General features: G+C 44.8%; 1 protein-coding gene across 2 annotated transcripts in view; it reads right to left on the bottom strand.

Moving 5' to 3' along the window:
- LOC310726336 (single-stranded DNA-binding protein 3) overlaps positions 1 to 16,439 on the bottom strand; it is a 41,983-nt gene that overhangs the window by 3,543 nt on the left and 22,001 nt on the right. The window contains exons 5-15 of one of the 2 annotated variants that reach the window (XM_083541812.1): positions 9,957 to 10,046; positions 5,261 to 5,344; positions 3,544 to 3,603; positions 2,853 to 2,919; positions 2,693 to 2,760; positions 2,449 to 2,513; positions 2,266 to 2,311; positions 1,694 to 1,729; positions 1,265 to 1,319; positions 573 to 643; positions 68 to 146 (exon numbers count right to left, since the gene is read on the bottom strand). In XM_083541812.1, the coding sequence (XP_083397938.1) occupies positions 68 to 146; positions 573 to 643; positions 1,265 to 1,319; positions 1,694 to 1,729; positions 2,266 to 2,311; positions 2,449 to 2,513; positions 2,693 to 2,760; positions 2,853 to 2,919; positions 3,544 to 3,603; positions 5,261 to 5,344; positions 9,957 to 10,046 (721 nt within the window). The remainder of the gene's footprint in view (positions 1 to 67; positions 147 to 572; positions 644 to 1,264; positions 1,320 to 1,693; positions 1,730 to 2,265; positions 2,312 to 2,448; positions 2,514 to 2,692; positions 2,761 to 2,852; positions 2,920 to 3,543; positions 3,604 to 5,260; positions 5,345 to 9,956; positions 10,047 to 16,439) is intronic. The other variant, XM_083541813.1, reaches the window with a different exon arrangement.

Raw genomic sequence — 16,439 nt, 5'->3', positions numbered from 1 at the left:
CAGGGGGAGCTTTAACACAACGGCTGAGTATCGGATGTGCTGGATGACACCATGGCAGCGCGCTCACCTAATGATCCGTTCATATGATGAGGCTCCATAGAGCCCATCCCTCCCATAGGACCGTCGGGACCCGGGCCCATCGGGAACTACGGACACACGAGACGTACATTTAGAAGCCGGCCACCTGCTACAGGGATAACGCTGGAATGCTTTTGCTCTTTTGAACACGTGTGACAGGAGGAGTAGACGGCTTCATTAACAATGGCGTGGATTAGGAAATGGAATTCAATTACACAGAATAATCGAGCTCATCTGATTGATCGCTGCGAGCTAAACGTGTGATAATTAATCCCAAGTTCGTTACAGGGGACCCTATAAGTAACAGAGTGGCGGTAATATCGGCCAGATTACGAGAGAAAATTGTTCCGTATCAATAGCAGAATCAAAAATGCCAATGAACCATGATGGTGAGATTCTATCATGGCCTGGTCAATGTTTCGTGCCGCAATTTATCTGGATGTAAAAATTTCTGTAACGACCTGGAGCGTTCTAGAGTACAAGTCTGCACTCACGTTGGGTCTGTTGCCTCCGGGGCCGATGGGGTTCATCATTGTGTAAATGTTTTCGCTCGAGTTCGTTGAATCTGCAGAAACAAAAAGACAAAAGATCAGTTTTAAAGCCGGGGTGGGGAGGGAGATGGGGTGTGTTGCAGCCATCGCATCTACAAACTTATCCCACCGGTCAGTTCCAACCAATATAATCGCTTATATAATAACTGATCAATATGAAGCTCAGCCAAACGCTCAGCTTGATGCTTCTTTCAACATTCACATGCCGGTGAAGATGGCGATAATGTCCAAGCCCAAGCAGCGGGTTAGGATTACATCACTCCAAGTGGGGGATGGGAGGAAATGTTGTACTGTGTGTTTGCGTGTGAGTGTGTGTGTGTTTTTCCCCCCACTCTACGCTCAGCCACAAAAGCAATACAGCAACCTCGCACTGACATTAGCTGCTGAGACCAAGGGCGAGTGGGAGATTATCAGCGTTGGCTGATCGCAGGTGGATTTGTGTGTGAAATGTGTGATTGTCTGTGTGTGTGTGTGTGTGTGTGTATATATATATATATGTATGTATGTATATATGTATGTGTGTGTGTGTGTGTGTGTGTATATATATATATATATATATATATATATATATATATATATATATATATATATATATATATATATATATATATATATATATTGTTGATATTACACACCTCCTGGACTTGGCATGATGGGAGTTCCTGGAGGACCACCTCCCCCTGGAGGACCCTGAGGAAGATAAGCACACGCGCACACGGATTTCATTTTTAGGAAGGCCGTATAACGCTATTCTCAGTTCCAGAAATGCCGGAGGAGAAATTTTAAACAAAGTTGCAGTAGACACAGGGGAGATATTATGGCAGTATGATTAATGCCCACATATTCTGCTTGTCCAAATACAACGCCCGGAGCGAAACAGAAGAATTTAGTAATTGCTCGAGAAGAAAAAAATAAAAATAAAAAAATCAATATGTTTAGAAAGTAAATATGTGCTTAGGCATACTTTTTGTTTCCAGAGGAAAAGCATTAACTTGTGTTCGAGTCGAGAAGGACAGAAATGGCACTACAGGGCCACGTGTTAAGATTGCGTGTCTGGTACTTACCACATAGTTGCCCGGAGATGAGGATGAGTACGCTATCTGTGAGTGGAAAGACGAGGAGGCATGGATTAGCAAAAAATAATAATAAAAACAAATATTCCGATTGACTTTACACTTAATTGACGTGAACCAGTCCACTTTGTTTTCCTTCCAAAAAAAAGATTGTACTATACAGCACAGTAAAAGTGTTAGGCAGCTGGGATCAGAGCGCAGGGTCAACTATGTTTGGAGCACAGAAGATTAAGGGCCTCGCTTAGGGGCCTTTTCGAACAGTAACCCAGAGCCTTAAGCACTGAGCGAAGAACCCCCCCAGTCGCATGATAATTTGACCGCCTTGGTTTACCTGATCATGTGAATTACTTTGACCGATTATGAACCGATGCCATAAATCACGCGAGTCGGTTAAGTTCCCTTAATGAAATCAGTCACTTGGAACTTCATGTTACGAGACTTCAAGTCAATAACGTCTAGCTTCATTAGATGCATCAAATCACTTTGGTCCGTTTGAAGCGAAATCACTATGATTCTTTCATTTGCGTAAATAGAAATGCATTATGGGGAATGCTAAGACTTACTGAGTTAGTGTTGGGATTTGGCCATGGACCCCGTCCTCCTGGACCCCTGAAAAAACAAATAAACAGATGAGTGGGAGGAGAAAGGGCAAAGTCGTCCGACACCGTAAACTAGCTGGGTCTGACATGTGTTTTGCCTAAAGCGATGATGCCGATGACGATGATGGTTTCGCGGTTGCTACTCACATGTTCATTCCTGGCATGCCAGGCCCACCCAGAGAGTTCGGAGGTGGCCTCATTGCACCGTAGTTCTAGAGAGAGGTGAAAGTTGCGCATTTATTAAGATACATAAACCGGCAGCCATCGTTGGAAGACAAACGTTTTGCCATGCAGCAAGTGGACACTAACTTTCATAAAGCTGATATTACTTCCAAGTGATAAAGCACCTCTTTAATCGATAAGTAATTTAATGCAGGGTATTTATACATACCTGTGGACCCATGCTGCCCATCCCTCTAGGCGGGTTCATTCTCATTGGGCCGCCCATGCTGGGGTGTCCTGAACAAGAGAAGGAAAAAATATGCTTAAAATCTGACAAAACGCACCACACACGTTTGATTGTTGGGCAAGTGCGTCTAATCTAGACTTACCTTGTGGTCTGGTGGGGTCCAGATTGTTTGGCAAGAGTGGCTGTGAACCAGGAACCCCGACAGGAGGCTGTGTGGGTAGGGAGGGGGGAAAAACGAACACAATAAGCAGGATATTGTGTCTGAAAATATTCCCTGAATACAAGTTATTAAAGAGGTTTGCTCAAGAGCTGGTCGTCTGCCGTGTCCGTTAAATTGCCTTTTCGGTGAAAGTAGGTCATTCTTGCCAATGTTTGCTGACTGAAACGTTCGGACTCTCTAGTGACGTTTGAGGTCTGGCTATGCGACGCCAGGAATTAACAAAACCTGCCTGGTTTTTGGGACACATAGTGCATCTTCTGTTCGAGATATTCGTAAACGCATCCCTATGCCTACTTTACTGAAGGAGTGCAGCAGAGTGCTTCTCTAGCTCTCATTGTGAAGATGATATGATAATAATATCCATTTCCAATGATGTTTAATGCAACCCTTTTTTCTTGCCCTCAAACAGACTACAGTCAAACCTGGCAATTATTGGCGAACTCCAAATCTGAACCAAAGACCGGTTGACATGCTGTAAAAGCCGCAGTTCACGTGTGGGTTTACATCCGTATAAACATGTCACGCCGATGTTTCGGGTCAATCCAAAAACTTGATTACTTCATATTCTTAGTGTTACTGGAGTACAAATGTTGGGCACATCGTTATACGTTACCTGGTTTGGCATGCGGAGAGACGGCCGAGGTCCACCCGGGTACCGCGGAGACATGAAAGGCTAGGGACGAAGACAGAAGAGAAAACAAGGAGCATGTTTTTTTTTTTTTCTTTTCCGCATCCACATCATTAGCAGCGCTTGGCTGTTTACGGTGACAGTGCAAAATAAAAAGATGCGGCTAAATGAATGGCAGCAGCGAGGCCAGCTGGAGCAGGTGGAATGCAGGCAGGCAGATGCACCGAGCGGCAAAATGGCGATGGCACCGAAATGTGACATATAAGACATCCGGCCTTCTTCGCTGCTCGCGTTCCAAATTCACACACACACACAGCACGCACCACACATACACACACTTATCAGGACAGGAGTCTGCTATCGGGCACTACGTCGAGATTATTTTATATACACAGACGGATCGACGGGTCCTAATCAGACCGCACGCCAAGACCACAACAGGCTCGTTCCGATATCCGAAACCGGTTGGACGAGAGACGGAACAGGAGCCGTGTGTCCTGTGGTCCGGGACTCTGCCTAAGAGCTCGGTCAGGCCCTGGCTTGCTTGAGGTCAAAATGTGTTGAGAGACGGTGTAGAGAGAGAAGGATGGCCACACAGGTTATGGGCTTTTGTGTATGTGTAGCAGTACACAGTTGGACAGGGCAAAGTCAGGATGTGTAACCATGTCTGTATGGATGTGTGTATGGGTGTAAATGTACTGATTTGGACATTTTTACAGATGTTCCTCCGTCGCCGTGCGTCCGGACGATCGGCTATGCTACTTTTGAAGTAAACAAGAAAAAGAAAAATTCAACCGAACACAAAACAAATCGATATTTTCCACTCGTGTGCAGCCAATTATCCAAGACAAGTTTTGACAAGCCGTGAAAGCTGACGCCCACCAATTAGCATGATGCCAGCGCAGCAAAATCGGAGCGCGAGAAGACAATTAAAAGGAAGAGAAAGAAGAGAAGAAAATAAAAACAAATATATACACAGTTTATATACATACATTACATACATCCTCATTCTAATTCAGCAGTACAAAAAAAAACTGCCTTATTGAATCCGATCCATTTCAAACTAGTTTTTATGGAAATTCGATTTTTTATTTATTTTTTATTTTTTGGCATTGGAGTGACATCATGCTAACTGGCAGACATTTCTCTCCAGCTCCAGCGCAATTCTAAAAAAAGATCTGACTTCTCGTCTGACTATTCCTTTAGAGACAGAGCGTGTGTGTGTGTGTGTGTGTGTGTGTGTGTGTGTACGTGCTCTTATGTGTGTGAGGGCATTCTACAGCATCAGGCTGTGCAATATTAATGTGTTATTGATGGTGGGTGGGAGCGAAGAAGCCTTTCCAGCAGCGGGGAGGACCGTGAATAATTCATCCCGCTCTCGGGGCGCTGGTTCTGGGTATGGAGAGACGCTGGGTGTGGGCTGCGAGAGAGCGAAGGAAACACGGAGATGGAGGGAAGAAGAGGAGGAAAAGGGGGAGGGGCCTGCAATCGAAACCCACAATGTAAAATAACTTCCTGGTTCGATTGTTTTGATGGGGGGAGAAAAAAAAATCCAGTTAACTACTTTGTTTCATTTGTTTGGGGACAGTTCGACAGTGCACACCTGTGTGTGTGTGTGTGTGTGTGTGTGTGTGTGTGTGTGTGTGTGTGTGTGTGTGTGTGTGAGAAAGAGAGAGAAAGAAAGTGTGTGTACGTGTCTTACCTGGCCGTGGGGTCCCATCATGGGGTTGCTGGGGTTGTGTGGGGGAGGCTGTGCGTGGGGAGACGGCTGCGACCCGGGAGGGCCCTTTAAGAGAGAAGAGGCAGGTGAGACATGAAACGGGGGCGCGCTGCCGAGGCCTGCTGCTGCTCCGCCGACACACACACACACACACACTTTCATACACACACTATGAGGTAGAATCGGCTGTAATCATGTTACATGTCTTCGCTAACAAACGTTTTGTCGTCTTTATTCGTCTTGAGTAAGTAGCTGATCCTGACCAGGCAGTCACTAAGGATTCCCATTCAACATTTTAGTCTCCGTTTACTGTTAGAATTTGATGATGCTCCACTAGAATTTGGAGTGTGCTTGTGGACATTTGTTGAGGCACAAGTGTGTTGGTAAAGTCAGGTGAGGTGAGGAGGCCTGGGGTGCGGTCAGCGCACACATCCCAAAGGTGTTCAACAGGGTTGGAGCTCTATGGCAGGAGATCTTCCAGTTCAACCCATGTAAAGCATATCTTAATGGAGCTGGCATTGTGCACGGGGGCATTGTCATGCAGACATAGTCTATTAGTTGAAATTAAGGGAAAGTTTAATGCTACCGTGTCCCAAGACATCTTGTACAGTCTGGAGAAGAAACACATATGGCTGGAAGTGTCAGGTTTCACAATTATTTTGTCCATATTATACAAGAACACCAGAAACTCCAAAAATGACTGCTACAACTTTAAGAAACCAATGAGCGCAAATGCGAACATCCTGTTCCCCAACTCCTCCCAACCCCCACTCCTCTCCTATATATCTCAATGAGAAGCATATGGCCTTCCAGGAATCCCAACAGCCAGAGGGAACTCGCAACACAACCATCACCATCAGCCTGGCCTCCAAATCCACTCGTGTACGCCCTTCTTACACCGTCCTACCTGACGCCCACTGACGGTCACTTACTTTACCTTTACACTTAATTTGCACACCGCCACGCATCTGCAAACACAAGCCCAGGCAAGCAGGCTGCAATGACCAGGTTGTGTCACTTGGGGGCACTGTTGTCAAGAAAGAAAACAAGGTCCCAGTGCCTGTGTTTTTTTTTTTTTTTTTTTGGTGCAGCCATCCTTCAGGTAGCAGGCGCAAAAAAAGAGAAAAAAAAAAACGAGCCACAGAAGCGATTAAAGCGAAAGACATGCACAGAATGACGCAACGTAGCGGCAAATCAAACGTCCTCGCCCACTAGATTGCCCGGAGCATGGCAAGAATTACGAAATTTCCATATTTGCTGGACGTTTTTATTTACTTGGAGCTGCTATCTGAACCCAAGTACGACAAAAGTAGGGGGTATAAAAAAAAAAACATTTCCAAAAATGGCACAAAAGAAATAAAAAAAATTGCTATAAAACTCTAGCTAGACAAAATTTGTAAACATTCAAGTGCATGGTGCTGAGGGCTGTGTACACCCTGTTACTTGTAATTCGATCCAAAGTGCTAGTGTTACCATAACATCGAGAAGATTACAAGAAGTCTCAGATTATCAGGTTACATTTGACTTGAGATGAATACAGTATACACTATAAAGACAAAAGTTTGTAGACACCAGAGCTGAAGATTAGAATGTGCTTTTTGAACATCCCATACCAAATCTGATCCCCATTGGCTGTTATAATAAGCTTCACTCTTCTGGTAAGATGTTCCACTAGATTTTGAAGTGTGTTTATGGAGATTTAATTCAGCCACAAGGACCTCAGTAGGATGTAGGCGAGGTGAAGCAGCCTGTGGTGCCTTCAAGATTCCAATCCCAAAGGTGTTCAATAGGGTTGAGGTCTGCGCTCTAAAGCAGAACATTTTCATGGAGCTGACTTTGTGAACATGACCATGCTGAAGCAGGTTTGGGTCTCCTATTCGAGAGATAAATTCATGTTACCACAAGTCAAAGACCTTATATGCGATTGTGTTCCATCAAGTTTGTGGTAACATTTTAAATATGGCTGGAAAAGACAGGTGTCCCAATACTTTTGGTAATGCTATGAGATAGGGAACTTAGGAGCGTGCGTTGTTTGATGTTGATTTGATTTCGAAGAGTTGTGTATAGGCTGGGAACGTATGTTAGAGAGCAGAGCTATGATTTAGCCCTGACCTGTCTATGACCTCGCCGAGAGGGAAGAAGAAAAAAAAAGAAAAAAAAAAAAGAAAGAAAGAACGAAGAGAGAGAGTGAAAGAGGAAAGTGGTCCAGAGGGGTCTGATGCTGGAGCTGCTCTACTGACTGTCCCAGAAACAGCATAGACATTACAACACTTTGTGTGTGTGTGTGTGTGTGTTGGCAGCCTGCGTTACACTGAAGTCGGCATGGAGGAGTGCGCTGATACTCAAGGCCTCCAACTCTAGGCAGCGATGAGGTCACGGACGTTCATTACACCTCATCACACAAACACACTAGCATCTCTTCCTGTGCTAGAATGCCGCCACACATCTCTCCATCTCTCTCTCTCTTTTTCCAACACTGATTATCTCTCCTTCACACGCAAGTCATCCTTCACCCGTTTCTCTCTGTACCCCGTATTCATAATCATAATTATATAAGTGAGCTGCGAAGTACAAATCTTGACATTACACTGTTTGTAAGTGGACACATTCGAAGTGTGTGTGTGTATATATATATATATATGTGTGTGTGTGTGTGTGTGTGTGTGTGTGTATGTGTGTGTGTGTGGCCTCTGCTATTTCCTCTCACTCGCATCTCACCTCTACCTTATCACAAACAAAGCCAAATGCCAGGCCTGTCTGTCACTGGGCAGAGGAAGCAGTCAGGATGGCACACGCACACACAAGCAAAACACAAAACATTTGCTGTCCTATTCTTATAAGGGCCTTCCACTGAAATCTAACCTAAACCCAAAAGTCCTCGCAAAGTCAAACTCTCTCAGACATCCCCATCCTTGTGGGGACACATTCAGGTCCCCGTTACGACAGAAAACCAGATTAAAAACACAAAAGGGACTAGTCACGGGATTGCTCAGATGTGTACGGACATGTTCTGTGTTTGTGCGTGTGCATGTGTGTGTGTGCGTGCGTGCTGCCGGGAACATAAGACACAATTTAAAAGAAGAGGAAAATCGAAATCTCAGTCACAGGTTTGATGCAGGAAAAAAAAAAAAATCCACCACCAAGTTTTACAAAAATACAATCAAAATCTAATGTTTGGTTGCCTGGAAACGTGATTCAGGATTAAACAAAAACATATAAATAGTAGCTGTTCGAGTGAAACATAACGTGGTATTGCTGGTTAGCCGGTTCCAAAGCTATTTTGTGTAAAAGACATTGTCATGTTTCGGTCAAACGCTCACACAGAATCCACCCGCAACTGTAAAAAGGTAAGATAATTGCTGGCGTGAAATCAGACTGCGCTAAACGTTTACCACAAATGCATCAAGTCTGGAAGCCGTATTACTTTCGGTCACCTCTCGATCATTCCTTTAGAGTCCCCTCAACTAAAAAATCAAGGACGGTCCCCACAATTGTGAGTTCAGCAAGACGCATCAAACAAACATGGCTGCTCCCAGCACTAGCAGGCGTTTGCTTTGCCTCAATCAACCAGCATACAGACATATTAGCTTGGTGATACCTCTAATCAAATACGCCAACTATAAAGCTAGCATCAGCTTACTAGCGTATAACTCACACAGACCCACCCATGCTCTGCTTTTAAAAGTACAGGAGATCTCTCCTCAGAGTGTTGGGGTAATCAATCAGGAGCGACACTAGCCAAACGTAGGCATCCATGTTGATTGGTACGCGAGGCAAGAATTGAAACAGATTTGGTTCAAAGAAAACAGAAAAATATGTGAAATCTCTCGAAAAGAAGACTCAAGCTTCAGCAATCCAATCAAGAGACACCTCGCGGTCAATTCCGAACACTAAGTAGTAAGTTAACAGTTACAACGCGACTGGCTCGAGAACGCTTTTGCTTTTTCCCGTGCTTCCCCCCCACACCCACCCACTCCCCGGCATCGCTTTCCAATAAGTCGCCAAAACACACGTGTTTGAGACATATTGCAGCGCAAGCAGACGCTCTGGAAAAGCGACAACAGTGATGGTGCACAGTGTGGAGCGTGAAGACACAAAGCGCCATGCGAGCTAGACGAAGAGAGGGACACAGAGAGAAAGAAAAATGCAAAGAGGTAACGGAAGCTGCTTGTTCAGAGGGAACTTAGCGGAAACCATCCATTGGATCTCACACACACACACTAATGACGAGCTCTTCAGAACCAATCGGCCCATCTTTACCTTAAATGTGCCCCCCCTACACACACATGCACAACAAAGAAGAAGCATGCACGCTGAACGGAAATTAGCAGGTGTTCATTTGAGCGCGTCCCTATCAGAGCAGCGCACACAGCGACAGCAGCCAGACCCACAGCCAGAGAGAAACACGGACAGTTATAAAAAAAGACAGAGAAAGAGGGAGCAGGAGTAACAAAAACAAAAAAAAAAGATAGATAGATAGGAAGACAGCAAAAGAAAGAGGTATGAGGATGAGTGGGAGGCATGAATGAACGCAGACCTGCAGAAAGAGGGACAGATGTGGAAAACAACGAAAGAAGAAAAGAAGTGTGTGTGAGAGAGAGAGAGAGAGAGAGAGAGAGAGAGAGAGAGAGAGAGAGAGAGAGAGAGAGAGAGAGAGAGAGAGAGAAAGCTCTCTTACCTGAAAGAAGCCAGGGGGCATGGGTCCACCAGGCATGCCATCATTAGGGGGCATGTTCCCCATTACAGGGCTGGGCGCCGCTGCTGCACTCTGAAAGACAGAAAGTGAGACGGGTCAGAAAACAAAACACACACCACACACACGGCCAAAAAATATCAGTCCATTACTGTCCACATTTTTCCTCATGATCCACTTCCTTGTTCCGGTAACCTCCGTGCTCTTGTAACACAGCTGACCACACAGGCAAAGATAGAACAAAAGTATTGGAACATCTGATTTTTCCACCCACATGTGGTTCCTACTCAAACTTTTTCCACAAAGTTCGAGGCACACAATTTCTATAAAAACGTCTTTGGGTGTGGGAAGATGAAATTTTCCCTTGAATTAAGAGGCCCAAACCTGTCTCAGCATAATGATGCCGCCCCTGTGCACAAAGCAAACTCTACCAAGATCTTCTTTACATGGGTTGGAGTGGAAGGTTTCCTTCCATAGAGCTTCAAACTTATTGCACATCTTTGGGATGCACTGGACCGCTGACTGCACCCCAGGCCTCCTGACCTCACCTACAACAGTACCCGACTTCACTAACGCCCCTGTGGCTGAATGAAATCTCGCACAAACACACTCCAGAACCTAGTGGATCACCTTCCCAGAAGAGTGGAGGTTATTAGTACAGCAAATAGGGACTAAATGGGGAACGGGATTTCCAAAAGGCACATACAAATCTTAATGTCTGATATCTACTATCTTTTGTCGGTACAGTGTTTTATATCCTCAGTGGCCTGCCTGCACAATCAGGGTTGCCAGATATTTTTTTTATGTCTCCAGGTGGAGCTGTTTAAGAATCACTCTAGTCACATGATGCAAAGGAAAAAGAAAAAGGAGGTGAGAGGAAGCTGGTGAGAAAAAGTGAAAAGAAAAGTGAAAAGAGGAACAGCGAAGAAAAGAGTGCAATTAAGGCAAAAAGAGGAAGAAGATGGATGAAGGGGCAAAAGAGTGGACAGGAGGAAAGGCATGAAAAGAGTGGAGAAGAAGCAATGGAAAGAGAGGAGAAAAGAGGAGTGATGAGGAGAAGAGAGACAAAAATATAGGGGAGCTATGAGGAAGGGATAGGTGATGAAAAGGACAAAAGCGGAGGAGAACAAAGGAGGAAAATGTAGAAAAGTGGAAAGACGAAAGTGGTGAGGAGAAAAGAGAGAGGGAAGAAAGAGAAGACAAGGAGAAAAGCTACACATTTATTGTGTCACACAAATATATATAGTGTGTGTGTGAGAGAGAGAGAGAGAGAGAGAGAGAGAGAGAGAGAGAGTGAGAGTGTGAGTGTGAGTGTGTGTGTGTTTTCAGGCACACATAACCATGCTTCTGGAAGCAAGACTCTGCTCAGATGCAGAAACATGTATGAAGGGAGAGAAAGGGAGGAAAAGGGAGAGAGTTAGAGAGAGAGAGAGAGAGAGAAAGGGGGGGGGGGGCTCGGTCGCCTTGTTGCCATGACAACCCCGACCTCAGCTCTCCCTCTCTAGTGCCATTAAAACCCTCAGGCCGTCAATCATCTGCTGTGTGTGTGTGTGTGTGTGTGTGTGTGTGTGTGTATTCAGAGATACAGAGAGAGAGAGAGAGAGAGAGAGAGAGAAAGAGAGAGAGAGAGAGAGAGAGAGAGAGAGAGAGAGAGAGAGGGCCGTGGCTTTTCAGAGCTCGTCGTATACCACACTGATTACTGCCATCATCTCATCAAGCCATTAAACAGCACCTCTATTCACGACGGCTCCCCTATAAAGCCTGCTCAATAACGTTTAATACACGCCGCGCACGCAATTATAAACACGCCGCGCTGCCAAAAAACGCAAACACGCTCGCGGGCAACCACCGCAATTCAACGTTCGCTCGTGTTAACGTAAACAAATATTAGCGTGCTCTTATATACACACGTATACACACACTCTTATGAGAAAAGGGAAAGAAGGGGGGGTTGGGCTCGGGGGAGGAGCTACGTAACTCGTCTGTTGCAATAAAAACGGATTCGTCGCCCGCGTCGAGGGTGCTCAAAACACACGCAAAAGTAAATAAACAAATAAATAACAAAAGCAGCCATTAGAGGGCAACGTCAGCCCTTGCAAGCGCGGGTCAACCGATTCGATTAAAATACAACCTGAGACACATTCGATTCGCTTAATGATGAAAATGATTTGTTTTTTGATCTAACGCACGTACGATTATTATAAGTGGTGGTGGCTCAGACGTACACCGCTTCCCAGCTATCCTAGCAACACCCGGACGTGCAAGTGGAACCTGTGGAACTGGTACTGAAGCAACTGGGACTGAAAAAATAACTGTTCATTGCTGGGGTGAGCTTTCCAGAAAACAAACCAAAAATATTTCTTTTTTTTTTTTTTTGCATTCCAGGTCCTAACCTACATAAAAAAAAAAAGGTTAGCGCGTTTTTACCAATGGAAAGGACAATGTGTGTGCAGCCTCTATCTATCATAACGCGCATACACACAAGGCTGAATCGTAAAGACAAACAATAGCACTACTGTTGAATCCGACCACGAGCGACGCCACAAGGAAGTGGTTTAAAAGGACAGGGTAGGATTTTTGTGCAGAGCATCATTGTACCAAAAAAAAAAAAATAAATAAACTTTAACAAATGTATAAAATTCAATAATAAAAAATATAGATTTATAGATTTGCATAAAAGATAAACACTTAAATTCCAATAAAAAAAATCATCAATAAATAAGTTGGGGATAAACGCCAGATGCGTTTTTCTACAATTGTTTAAAATAAAGTGTTTGACTGTGCCCCTCATCGTTCACGCACAGAATCGATTTACCGTTGGATTCAAGCGAAGTTTGCGAGTATGAAAGAAAACTGTAAGATTGTCGGCTGGTTTAGCTAGGTACTTAGCTAGATTAGAAGCGGGAGCTTCCGGCATGGGCTAGGCAATGATAAGAATTACGACTAGAAAGGTTTTTAGCTATTAAATGTTCCAGAACCTTCCTTTCTAAGTTGTAAAAAGGCTTTTTTGTATACTGTTGTGCATTTTACAATTTTCACCCCTTAGTCCGAGTTACCTCTCAAAATCTACCAAATCCCCCCTAGTGCATACTGTACTTTTGGGAAAAAACAAACCTCAATCTTGCGTAGACCTTTTTGAAAACTCCCCCTCCCAACATCTAAATTGTAAATTCTGCCAGCTTCAGCCAAGTGATTGATTTTTCAAAAAATCTCTGCCTCAGCCCAATTCCCTGTCTCTCTTTTCACTCAAGTTCTCTAGTCTATAAAGATTAGCAGTGAAGACCTGCATGCATAATAAGGCTGCCTGTCAGTTCAGGCAGTATATAGAGCGTTTGCGGTGGTCTGGGCTGGTAAAAATGTTCATATGACCGCTCCCTTTGACATCCTGATCATGGAAAATCAAACAATGTGCCCCAAACCAACCTGTAGCCTTTAACCTGCTTAGCAAAGGGTAGCGGGAAGAAGATTCTCAAGAGGCACTGAAACCCGCGCAAGGTTAACGAGGACGCTGCATCTTATAACTCTGGGCAAGTCGTTGTCAAGAAAGAAAGCATGCACACTGTTTAGTTCTGAGACAAGTTCCAAACATCTTGGATGTCTGACTGACGAGGTTTTACCCTTCACCCCCTCCAGACCATTGTAAGAGTAACATTTCAGAAGAAAATCTGTTATAAATGTCTTTATTTCAGTTTAACATCATTGAAGGTCAAGGTCAGTATCTATGTGCGGGATCGATCCCTGCATGACGCTTACATTTCTGGCAGACCGTATTCCTCCACGGTCTTATATAGCCGGCGCTTTCAGGACTCATTTTTCACCTTGAGAATGTGAGCGAGCCTCATTCTTTTCAGCCTGCCTTATCTATGGCCATCAAAGGTCAGTATTAGCATTCATCAACCGCCTCTGAATATTTGTTATACGACACCTTTTCTTAGGCAGCGTATTCAGTTTGTCTGTGGAGCAGCTCCAGACCGAACTTGGGTACATCAGTGTTGCACTAGTACAACACGTTGTGTGTTAATCTGATAAGTGGCCTGGGGTGAAAGCAAGGAGTGTGCATTACCCATAGAGTTAGTTAGATCTGCTTAGTCAGTGCCCTGAAGCCGTTCCAACCCAAACAGGCCACTGTTCTGATGTCTGTACACATAAGCCTGGCAGGCCGCGCTTGCTGAGCAGCCGGTGTCCGTTTGCTGTCACCTGAAGCGGACCTGAGACGTGGCAGTAGCTCACACACACACACACACACACACTTTTTTACTCAGTCATGCTAAGAGAGCAAGAAAGAAAGCACAAGAGAGGGAGAGGGAAAAGGCCGAAAGCCTGGCCTGGTTGCCTTTCATTAGGCCAGCGACAGCCCCACAGGGAGCGTAGCATGTCACAGAGCTCCGTGAAACAAAAGGAACGCGAGACGTGAACGGCTGCCAAGACCACGCTGCTAATTGGAGATAATTAATGCCATTAATTAGGCACCAGGAGGGGAAGGGGGGGTATGCTAAAGAGAAAGAGGAGACAGATGGGGACGAGGCCGAGGAGGACACGGACAGATTTGGTGCGTAGCCACAGTGTCCAATTCCGGTCCATGTTCAGGGCCTCGGTCCTGGAAGGCTCTTCTCGAATAGCGAAGTGGTAGATTTCACACTACAAGAAATCTGCCAGTGGCCAGTCATGAGTGACCATTAGGAAAAGACTTAGATGAATTATTTCTGGTTAATGTTTGATGGCTCCAGAGCAATGCTACCATCCTTTAAATCCAGACATTTAAATCATGACCCTGTCAACTTTTAGACTTGATGGAAGAGGAAACACCTCAGACTAACAGGGTTCCACAGACCACTAATAAATAACCAACCAGGATACATTCCAGGTCATGAACATTTCCTTTTCGCCAGCTCGCAAGGAACAAAACCATTTAGGGTCTGTTGGGTACCCAGTCAAGTTGATCTCTGAAACCAGGACAGAAGGACGAGCAAAGCATCAACAATAATTCCAAAGGCACATAAGTTACATACGTTTTTGCTCCCCATAATACATAAGTGCATGATTCCCGCCCAAAGTGAGAAGAAAGCCTTCGCGCAACATGTGTAACACAACAGAGCGAAGGAGAAAGCCCGATTTAATCGCTCTAATAAGATGTACGTTCAGGTGAGTCAGCCAGTGGGTGTTAGAACAGAGCTGGGGGGATTGTAGCTTTCCAATGCGGCTAAGTCCCTGTTCCTCTACTTTGGCCAACAGATCTAACTAATCTAGTTAATCACATCTCCTGCCAGGGTAAGACCTTGCATGAAGCTAATTAAAAGTGAACAGCGTTTCTGGTAAGTCTGACTCGAAAGATTATACGAGTGCAAACATCAACAAATTAGCGTTTGAAGAATGAAAGGGGGGGGGGGGGTGTCGGGGGAAGAAATCCTCTTCCGAGATCCTTTCCAACTGTCCATGTTCTTTGTTTTGATAACAAGCCGCACAATGCCTCAAAAGATCGCCATTCACATTCAAAAACCTCCGTTAAAGAATTTAGTAGATTTCAGTTGACGGCGCAATACGCAAACGGAAAGAGATGGAGAGACAGAAAGAGAAAAAGAGAGCGAATGTCCAAGCGAGATAAACCTGCGTCAACTCATGACTCCAGAGTCTCTGACGAAAACTTGCACCTTTATTTTGCAAATTCCAGACCAAATTGATAAGGGTCTCTAGTTTATTTTAAAGGGAACGATGCAGCGGCACTTTAGTCCTAAGGCTCTGCTCAAACTTCGGGCTGAAACAGCATCAACGATCGCTTTGTTTTAAAATCGCAACATTTCAATTTAAACATATATATGCAGATAGAAAAGAGAGGGAGAGAACGAGAGAGAACTGGTTGGATATGCACTGACATTTACGCTCGAGGAAAAAACGATATGCCAGCGCTTGACCTCTTGTAGCAGCAAATTTTTTGCGAAGCCGCTCGGATCCGAATAAGACAAGAGCCATAAGTGAAAGATCAGCATGAATCAATTGGCGTGAAACATTACTTCCAAAAATTACAAAAATATGCATGCACATAACACATTTATGTTCTTTTGAGGATCCATATGGCACAAAGCAAACTATGCAGCATTTAACTTCGGAAAAACAGCTGGTACATCCATCGTGTACGAGTTTAGAGCGGTTAGGTAAACGTGCGACAATCGCAGCATCCCTGAAGCCGGTAAATCTCAACCGGGTGACGAGCCCAGTTAAGTCCGACACTGGGCGAGAAGCCGTGTAAACAGAGCGCACGGACGACGCTCGCCGAGAAGCCATTGCTCCACTGCCGACAGGGGGCGGTCTGTGCGCTAAGTAAGAACACTTTCTTTTGCTTCTCCTTTGTAATTCGAATAACGCCTAATCCACGTTCGAATCGAAATCAATTAGCTAAATGCTTCTGCTGGAAGCCGTGCTCGTCAACAAGGTCTGTTCTGATGAGGCAGAACTTTTGGTGATTTGACAAAT

This window comes from Silurus aristotelis, assembly GCF_946808225.1.
Source record: "Silurus aristotelis genome assembly, chromosome: 5".
Taxonomy (NCBI): Eukaryota; Metazoa; Chordata; class Actinopteri; order Siluriformes; family Siluridae; genus Silurus; species Silurus aristotelis.
The sequence above is the reverse complement of the archived record's forward strand: the minus strand, read 5'-3'. Positions and strand labels throughout refer to the sequence as shown.